The sequence below is a fragment of the Phyllostomus discolor genome, chromosome 6 (assembly GCF_004126475.2).
Source record: "Phyllostomus discolor isolate MPI-MPIP mPhyDis1 chromosome 6, mPhyDis1.pri.v3, whole genome shotgun sequence".
Classification (NCBI taxonomy): Eukaryota; Metazoa; Chordata; class Mammalia; order Chiroptera; family Phyllostomidae; genus Phyllostomus; species Phyllostomus discolor.
The window spans coordinates 18,203,671-18,213,970 of NC_040908.2; the positions used below are offsets into that span (position 1 = coordinate 18,203,671).

Below are 10,300 nucleotides of genomic sequence, written 5' to 3' on the forward strand. Positions count from 1 at the left end.
TTGTTAGTTTCTGGACCATTGTTGCAAAAATCTTCCTTGATACATATTTTATTTTTTCCCCAGACAACACCGCCTCATGTTATAGGTCAGTTGGACAAACTTATCAGAGAGGTAAGATGGAATGATAAATAAAATCATTTAAATTTATAATTAGAGATGCAAAGAGTGGGTACAAATAATACTTTGAATATTCAGCCCTATCTAGACTTTAAGGGAGTTTGTGTTCCTAACTCATTAGGGGACATAACAGTGACAAAAGCAGAAAGATTGAGGAATTTTTCGGTCTGGAGACTAAATTCACTTGCTATAAATGTGGAAGGCAATGGTCTAAGGACCACCCTACTACCTATATAAATGCTGTAATTTTTATGATTTTATATTCACACCTAGGGGTTTGATTAAGTTAAAGCTCATTCTGATCTGTTCATTGCTTCATCCCCTAATATCTTGGGGGTTTATATTTTGTATTGTTATAAATTTCCACCTGTTAACTAATGAAGGAATAGGATAATTGAATTATTTGGATGTGGAGAGTATTTTAAACTGTTGGTTGTTGGTATCACAAAGGCCACTTTGACCAATAGAGCTGGCCACTGTCTCAGCTGGCGGAGCCTGCGCCACTGCACCAGGGGCCACTCACTGTACATCTGGCCTTGAACTTCCGTGGGGCCCACATCCAGATAGCGTGCATTGTTGTGCAGAAACTTGTTAAAACAAGAGTTCAGAGAAAGAAATGACAGAGGAGAAAAACAACTGAGAGCACGAGTGCTGGGTATGAACATATGCCATGTCGATACAATGAAGAGAACCACACACTGTTGAACAAGGTGGGTGGGAGGGTGCAAAGACCTGACTTCAAAGGGACTGGTGCAGACAGGAAATGGGGGGATAGGCCTTTGCTCTACTGCACAAGCAGAAATGGAGTTTTGGAAGTCCGAGATGAACATTTTTGGACCCTAGGTTTTGGCTCATTGGCTAAGTGGGTGGCCTGGGACTTCTCTTGGCTGATGAGTGTCCTCATGCAGGGCTTGGCCACGTTGTGTCCAGGCCAAGAGCAAGTCCATGCATAGTGGGAGGGACTGTGTTGGATATGTCTGGTGAAAGCAACCCTGTTTCTGTGTTTCTGATTAGGTGTCGACCTTGGATGGAGTTTTGGAAGTCCGAAACGAGCATTTTTGGACCCTAGGTTTTGGCTCATTGGTAGGTTTTCTATATATTACTTTAGTTATAATTTAAAACATAATTTGTAATTTTCAAAACTAAAAAAAAGTACTCTAAAATTTGTATAGATCCTTTGACTCCCATTTTGTTCAGTAGAGCCTAGAATGTAGGTGGATTCACAAACTTAATGGAGATTAATAAAGGGATGTTTTTCTTTTCTTTTTCTTTACAAACCACATGATCTTAATACTGAACGGTCCAGAGAAGACCAATTCATAGTCACATATTCCTAAATGTGAAAGTGTTGCAAAGGTGCAATTTTCTTTTTAGTTGCAGTTCTAATTTTGGAGATTTTGCTGAATGTGTTAGAATTATGACAATACAACTCGCTGCAGCATGAAATTCCATGCTTTCTCACCCACTCTGGGCCTCGTGACCAGAGGAACGCTGTTGTGGCATGGCTTCATTTCTGTGTCAGGAATGAAAAAGCAAAGTGCCTGGAAAAGTTAAATCAACATAATCCTACCATGTTGAGAAAATTGCTATTGACATTTTGGTGTTTATACTTACACATTTATTCTCCTTAGAAAATGAGGTCATGCTGTTTTATAGTGTGCTCTTTTCATTTAACATACCATAAACAGGTTTTCATATCACCAAATATTACTGTTCTGATTTAAAAAAATAAGATTCGGCTGTTTTTTTCTTTTTAACATAACACAAATTCCAGAGGTAGGCAAATGCGGGCTGGTCCAGCAGCTCAGCGATATCATCCATGTCACAGCCTTGAGTTTCAGGTTCGTGCTCTTCAGTGGGAGGATGGCCGCCTCGTCTCCACGTTTCCCCTGCCCTTTCCCTCTGGTCATTTTGGGTATCTGAACCTCATTCTCTAGTCAGTTCTTCAGGAAGGGCTGTGGGGAACAACATTTCCTAAATTCCTGAATGTTGAGAACAGTTGTGGCTATTATACTTGAAAATCGTTTTGACTAGATATAAAATCCTAGCACATATTTTGTTTTCTTGAGTTTCTTCAATATATTACTCCATTTACCTCTGGCATAAAGCATTGCTGTAATAAAAGCCTGATGGCTCACAGTCTGGTTTGGGTTTTTTATTCCCTTTATATGTGACTCAGTCTTTTTGCCTGGGTGCCCAAAGTAGTAGTAGTAGTCGTAGTAGTAGTAGTAGTAGTAGTAGTAGTAGTAGTAGTAGTGTTGTTGTTTTATTTGTATTTTTATTTTTACACCTAGTAATTTTACTAGAGTGTTTTGGTGTTGATCATTCTGGGTCAATTATTACAGGTATGCAGTATACCCTTTCAATAATGTTACTCAAAAACAGTTTTTGTAAACTTTCAGGAAAGCTTTTTTTTTTTTTAAGATTTTATTTATTTATTTATTTTTAGAGAAAGGGAGAGAGAAAGAGAGGGAAAGAAACATCACTGTGTGGTTGCCTCTCACGTCCCCTCAACAGGGGACCAGGCCTGCAGCCCAGGCATGTGCCCTGACTGGGAATCGAACCAGCAACCCTTTGGTTCACAGGCTGGCACTCAGCCCACTGAGCCACACCAGCCAGGGCAGGAAAGTTTTCTTTAATTACGGGTTTTAATATTTAGTTTCTTGCTTTCATTTTCTTCTTTGGGAACTTCTATTGCAATCATGTTGGATTTTGCCTTTTTTCCCCTATTTGTTTTATCTGCATTTCCTTTTGATTTTCAAACTTTCCTTCTTTTCACCTTCTATTTCTATTAGAATATACTTGGCAGTTTATTTGCTTTTGTATTTTTTTCTAGTTTGGTCTTCATTTCTAAAGCGATTTTTAAAATTTTCTAATTATCTCATTGCTGAGATTTTCTAATTTTGATTTATATTGTTTTTTATGTCTTTTGGCTTGTTTTGATAAAGTGGGGTATAGTTCTCATCCATTTTGTAGATAAATCTTCCTAGTTATCTTTTCTATACTTCCTTTTTTTTCTTGTAATAGCTGTGTGAGATTTAGATTCACTCTTTTTGTATTGTTCCTTTTTACTAACATGTGAAATTCATTTTCCTGAACTTAAAAGTAAGGAGTGGTTTAAGGCAGTATATCTAAATTCATGGCTCTAGAGTTCCCTCTTCTGATGAGTCTGTAAAGTGGAAGTTTTTTTCTTTCCCCGGCTCCGATTCTTTTCCATTTGTACCTGAACCTTCTTTATCCTTTGTCTCTACTGTGCCGCTCAACTGGGATTCTGTTCCAAGTTGTTTCTCCTTAATGTGGAGCCTTGCCTGGTTACTTTTGAGAGTTCTAGGGTTCAGACTGCTCCAGCTCTTCATATCTTATTGCAGACCCAGCTGCCTTTCTCAAATTCGCTGCCCTAGATTTCCAGTAAGTACAGGTTTACTGCTTTGGGGTTTTTAGGTCAGTCCGATGCCCTGTTGCTTCCTCCTCTGCAGATGCCAATACCTTGCAGGTCCATAGCTTGTGTTTGGGGGTTCTTAAGAGTACTGTGTTAGCTAGTTTTTTGTAAATGTTGTTCATAGGTTTTTGGATTTGCTATCTTAAGTTTCTCAGTTTTTACAGAGATAGTTAGGACATTTCCAGAAAGTGCCACCACTGTTGCTGTTTACTAAGAATCCCAACATAATTTTTATATTGGCTGCAGAGTTTTCCATTATACGCGTATGCCATAATTTATTTCATTATTCCTCTATTGTATAAGTTGTTTTCTATTGTTCCCATGTAAACTGGGCTGAGATGAATATGTTTCCTGCATAGTCTTTGTATGTACTTGAGATTATTCCCTAAGATTAATTTTTAGGCTTTCTACCATGTGAGGATAACAATTAAAAATCTGAGAAGTGCAAGAGAGCCCTCAGCCAACCATGCTGATCTTCGATCACTCTGATCTTGGGCTTCGCAGCCTCCAGAGTTAAACTATCTCAGAAAAGTGGGGGGTAGTCGTCCCTGAACCAGCTCAAGGCCCATAGTGGACCTGAACAGACGCAGCCACATCACCTCATTGGATCTGCACTACACAGTCTTGCCTGGGGTGGCTGGAGACTCAGAGACTGCTTTTTGTCTAGAATCATCCTGAGCCGCCTGCTTCTGTCCTTGGGTAGCCTGAGGCCAAGGACAAGAGGCCCTGGGGCCCACTTCTTGTGGATAGAAGTCAGTGGAAGCCTCAGTAACGGTGTGTCCCAGCGCTCAGTGGGCTGGGGCACTCAGAACCCCCGGTTGAGTGGTAGTTGTCCTCTCCACTGTTAAACCTGTGCCTCTCCTGCGAGTGGGCGGTGCATTAGGTCCAAGTGGAGGTCAGGTGTGTGTGTGGTGGGAGGACCTCACGACACTGGCACGCTGACGTCCCTGGCCAGGCGGAAACCTCAGGTAACCCAAGCATCTGAAACAGCACTGGTCTTCCCTTCAGCAAATAAACAGTCAATCAGTATTTTTTTTAAGATTAATTTTTAGAGCCCTGGCTGGCGTAGCTCAGTGGATTGAGCATGGCCTGGGAACCAAAGTGTCCCAGGTTCGATTCCCAGCCAGGGTACATTCCTGGGTTGCAGGCCATAACCCCCAGCAACCGCACATTGAAGTTTCTCTGTCTCTCTCTCTATCTCCCTCCCTTCCCTCTCTAAAAATAAATAAATAAAATCTTTAAAAAAAAAAAGAATATTTAAAAAGATTAATTTTTAGAAGGGAATTTTTGTTAGTAAAAGAATATTACACTTTTTGTGGCTTTTGATGCCAATTGCCAGATTGCTTTCCAAAATGGTTATGCCAGTTTACATTCCTCCAGTAATGTAGTTCAATCTTAATCATACCTTTCATTGTCATTCTTTTTAACAATAAATCAGTAGGCAAGTGTTTATTAAGCTTGGTGGCTTATCAACACAAAGAATACAATCATCTCAGCTCTTCAGGACTTGGCCACCTAACAACCACACAGACAATGCAGTGCCTAAGGGAGACCAAGGAGCTTACTAAAGCAAGCTTTTGAGCTGCCAAAAATAGTTGTCACAAGAGGTAGGGTTGAATGCAGACACCACAGTCGTAGCAGACTGTTCAAGCTCATACTTGGAAATGGCTTTCACTTACTCTCCTTCGGTTTGTGTGCAGACCGAAAGAGAACACACTGTCTTTTACAGGTTTGTGTAGTGACAGCAGGGAGATGCCCGTGGCAAAGAGAAGGGAGAGGCCGAAGCTGCCATGCCTTCTAGACATGGCCTGTCACGTTCCAGCAGCACAGATACTTTCTCTAGCTCATGATTGATGGTAACTGCTACCACTCACTCCAGTCGTAGACCCACACATTTTAACTAAGCCAACTGCCCAATTTCTGTGCAGTTTGTGCTTTGTTCTACTTTTTCTTTGTATTTAAGTTTTTATTATATAAATGCTGCCCAATTGTTAGAAAAATGAGAATTTACAACTAAGTCAAGAAGAATAAAAATCTTTAATAATTCTACTATCTAGAGGTATGTGTTGTCATGCTTGATATTTCTCTGTATGTGTGTATTTTAATCAAAATAGGATCATTTATAGTTACTATATTATCTACTTTAAAAATATATATGATAAACTTTTTTTCAAGTTTATAAAAATACTTGTTACCCTCATTGTAATGCCCGGTGCTCCCTGTCCTCCCAGTAACCTAGCCTAGAAACCTTAGGATCATCTCCGATGAGCCTGTCTCACTCATCCATCACATCTGGTTGGGTATCAAGTCCTCCTGCTGCTAATCCCTGGGATATCATGAGTTCATCTGTCCCTCTCTGATCCACTCTGTCCCATCTCAGACCTCTGCATTTTTAATCTTGGCCATTGCAGTCATTTCCTACATCATTGGCAATCGTGAATCCATACAATTTTTCAGAACTCTTATTGCTGTTTTATTATGCTGTTAAAACTTAACGATATTCAGATGCCTCTCCTAGCCTTTCTTTTCAACCCCATTACTTACCTTTCTTTCCATTCTTTCTTTGTTTCTTCTTTTCCTCTTTTCTTTTCTTTATTCTTTTTCTGCCTCCTGAAATATTTGTACTTCTTTATGTATTAGTGATATTGCTTATTCTTGCCCAAACATGCCATCATTTCCATTGCTATTTCCTGAGCCTGTCTCCACCTTTTGAAATTCACTTAACCATCAACCCTAGATTACATGTCAGTTTTCTTGAAGTTTTTCTCAATTTGAATCATTTGTTTTTCTTCCTTTCTGTTGCCCTTTTTATATACTTATGTTCTGCCTTTTGTTATAACATACCTGTGTTGCTCCTACATGGATTTCTCTTCATGTATATATACTTCAAAAGATCATGTTTTATTGAAAAAGTCACAGATTAGTTCACTAACTCTTTATCTTGATAATCAGTACTAAGTAGTCTTTAAGGAACATCGAGACATTAAACTTTCTCTCGTGTTAAAAAAAATACCAAGTCCTGTTAAAACAGACTCATAAATAAGATGTTTATCTCTGATGGAACTGTCAGCAGTGCGATCCTAAGCAGTCTCTTCTTATGATTTTGCCCCTTTTAGGCGGGATCAGTGCACGTGAGAATTCGACGGGATGCAAACGAACAGATGGTTCTTGCTCATGTGACCAACAGGCTGTACACTCTAGTGTCTACTCTGACTGTTCAGATTTTCAAGGATGACTGGACAAGGCCTGCCGTGCTGTCCGGGCCTGTGGCAGCGAATGTCCTGCATTTTTCAGATCATCACGTAATCCCAATGCCTCCTTTAAAGGGCCCTGATGAGTCGAACCCTGTCACATCGACTCCAACTAAACCTAGTAGTCCGCCTCCAGAATTTTCATTTAACACCCCTGGGAAAAATGTGAGCCCAGTTATTCTTCTAAACACACAAACAAGACCTTATGGTTTGGGTCTCAATCACGGACACGTACCTTATAGCAGCATGCTTAATCAAGGACTTGGAGTTCCAGGGATTGGAGCGACCCAAGGATTCAGGACTGGTGTTACAAATATACCAAGTAGATATGGGACTAACAATAGAATTGGACAACCAAGACCATGATGTACTGTAATTTAATTTATTATATGAGGGATATTGACTTCTTGACTTCCAGTTTATTTAGTAATCCAACTTTGCATTGACTGTTCAATCATTTATTGTAAATGTAACAGAATAGTAGTCTAGTTCATGTTATATGAAACCGATGAAATTATATTTTTGTAAATGTATTTAGGACACTGAGAACCTTTAAATGCTGTAGGCTTTAAATAGGCTTTAAAGTGTATTTCTCTAAATTTGCGTTTTGCTATCTTTGGTTTTGTGATTGACTACGGAGTGATAGGAGGTTATCTTGGCAAGAGAGCCGCGTGAGTGGGTCCGCTGTGTTATTAAAGATACAGTCTTTTCCATGACATGTATAAACCTGCTTCTTGAATAATGACACACATTCTAGGAAAGAAAAAACATGGCCATGCTAAAAGTAAAAGTCTCTTTTTTTATAGCTTTTCCAAACTTAACCTCTACATTTTCCTTTGAGGTCCTGAATCATGTCAAGCAAAAAATTTTATCAGAAAATTTGGAACATATTCTACTACCTGGTTTTGTTCTGTACACCTGTGAATAGTCTGTGGTTCTTCGAGTTGCATAATCAGTTTTAGTTTATGTTAAATAATTTTACCAAAAGATAATGGATGTTAGGTTGTAGAATACAATATTTTCAGATCTGCTACAGGCAGTTTCTGTTTACTGTTTTGCTTTGTCAAACATAGTGAATTGTTAACTGTGATGAGTGTGAGAATTATGTAGATAATCTTATTTTTTTTATTATTTCCCAAGTGCACATGTTAAACTTTCTAACATGGCCAGTATTTCTAATTAAAAATATACCAAGTGGCAGTCACAAAGTACCTATGATTTTTTTCATTATATCATGAGTTTTATGATTAGAGTTTTTAAAAGAGATTTTAAGAGTGAATTCAACTTTTCTGGAATCCAGTGACCCTGGAGATCTGTGACTTTTCCAGCCATCAACCAGCTGTCTAGAGATTTTTGTTTTTGTAGAATTTGCAACAGTTTCTTCAATCAACTCATCCTTTTCCATATAAGCAACACTTCGAAATCCTTTTTCTGCACGGTAGAATAACAGACATCTCAGAAGCCATCTCCGTCAAACAGAACTGCGGTTACCCTGTAGTAATAAATGACTGTGTCTCTATTAACGTTTGCTTGGTGAGGAGCTGCTCACTGTCTTGACATCTGCGACCCTGATCAGGCATTGGACCTACCGAAGAAATAGAGGACACATGACCTTGACCGCCGGGGAACATGAAGCTTTGTAAAATGTAATAGGGCAAACTGTTTTTGTCCTTTGTCTCATGTCTTCCAACTATTGCTATACCTATTATTGACCTACGATTACAGGGTGATTTTTCCTCCATTGACCTCATCTAAATGGGAATTCGGGTCGTGCGTGAAATCCGAACTGTCGAGTACTGAGTGATGATTAAGAGGTGTGTGCTGTCACCCTGTGCACACCTCCACCCCCATGGGACTTTTAAAGTGTCCAGGTGCGGGACACAATTCTGCCTGAGGTTAAATGCCTGCTTCCTCGGCCCCCATTCAGAAGCAGCACCTGTGCAGCTGTCCCACCAAAGGTGCTTTCGTGCCCACATACACTATTTGCCAAGTTGCCTGTGGGTTCTGAAGGAGCTGGCTCTATTTGCTGCGGTTCAGTAACGCCAACTGCGGCAGGCGCCTTGGGTCCATCGTTTGCCTGGCTCTGGCCGCCTTTCTGGATATAAACACGAGACACTTGGCCAGCATGTAGGCCTTAGGCAGTAGCCTTACTGGTAAGTCTTGCTCTAGAGTTACTTGAAGCTAGGTTTTTAGAAAAGGAAGTTCAAATTAAATACTTGGCCTACGGTTTGGGACTAAGAGTAGGCATCATGGAGTGTGATTAACCTAGCTTGAGACATCACTGTTTGTGAAGGGAAGAAACACGAGCCTGACTGGAAGGCAAGAACCGGATTCTAATCCTGACACGGCATCTGTGTGAGTAGCCTTGTAACCATGGGCTAGTTGTTCAACTCCCCTGAGCTTTCCCATCTGTAAAGTTAGGGTGGGAAAGGAGTTAGCTGATCTGTGGCTATCAGCTCTAAAACTTCATGACTAAATCTGCGGAATATGTGCCCCCTTGCCAAACAGAAGAGCGTTCCAGTGACTACCTCAGCGTGGAAGCCAAGTGTTTCCTGCACCGACACCCGTGCCGTTAATTTGAGGTGCCGTGAGACCAGAAGGTGAACTGCAGGCTGACACCACTGAGGGTCTGGTTTATTTCAGACTTGCCTCAAATCAACCTTCAAATCTGTTTAAACAGGTTTTTTCTTAGACGTCTTTCTTTGTGGGAAAGGATTATTTTTGTGGCGTGTTGGAGGTAAGATTAGGACGGGGCACCCTTTCATTGGGTATGAAAGAATGGGGTCCATTTATACTTCTTCCTTAATCTCTGAAGTCACAGTGGAAACCACGCACACGTACCAGCAACCGCGGAGGACTGGAACTTCAAGCCTCCGACTCGGCTGCTCAAAAACTGCCAATTTTTGTGCTTGACTAAAGAATGCCGATATTCTCTGGGAGTCCGATCTGCTTCTTATATACGAAAATGCTTTTCCACATTCCAAAATGTTTGAATGAAACTTTTTGAATAAAAACAGACATGGACTTTTCTGTGATTTCAAATAATTTTGGCTTGTTTCTTTACTCAAGAGCTATTTATTGGTAATTTAATGATCTCATATTTAGCAAATTCTTGTTGAGAATCTAGTACATGCCAAGCACGGTACTAAGTAAATAGGCATACAGCAAATCAGTTTTTGGGACCTGCTATTCTTGGGACCAAGAGAACTCAGGATGGCTAGGAGTCCCCTACAGGTGGCTGATGACCCAAGTGGGAGGGACGACCCATGGAGCTACTGCACGTCATCAGTGGACTCGCTCCCACTTCCTCCTCTTCTTTGGCCTCATTTTCCTGGCATCCTCTTTTGTTTCTGAAGTATGAAACTTAAGTCGATTTCCACACACGAGGCCAGCTAAGGAGGTGATGGTGCTACACATCTCGATGTCAGGAAAGGAAGAGAAAGTGCAGAAGGGGCAAGTTAGGCAGATGCTGCTGACACAGATCGCTCTTAGG

At 40.5% G+C, this 10,300-nt stretch overlaps 1 protein-coding gene across 5 annotated transcripts in view; it reads left to right on the forward strand.

Moving 5' to 3' along the window:
* Window positions 1–9,821, forward strand: part of SLC30A6 (solute carrier family 30 member 6) — a 33,907-nt gene extending 24,086 nt beyond the window's left edge. For all 5 annotated transcript variants that reach the window (XM_036027812.1, XM_028517037.2, XM_028517038.2 and 2 more), the window contains 3 exons: window positions 64–111; window positions 1,132–1,200; window positions 6,673–9,821. In XM_036027812.1, coding sequence (XP_035883705.1) covers window positions 64–111; window positions 1,132–1,200; window positions 6,673–7,173 — 618 coding nt within the window. In that variant the 3' untranslated portion in view covers window positions 7,174–9,821. The remainder of the gene's footprint in view (window positions 1–63; window positions 112–1,131; window positions 1,201–6,672) is intronic.
* Window positions 9,822–10,300: the final 479 nt, after the last annotated feature.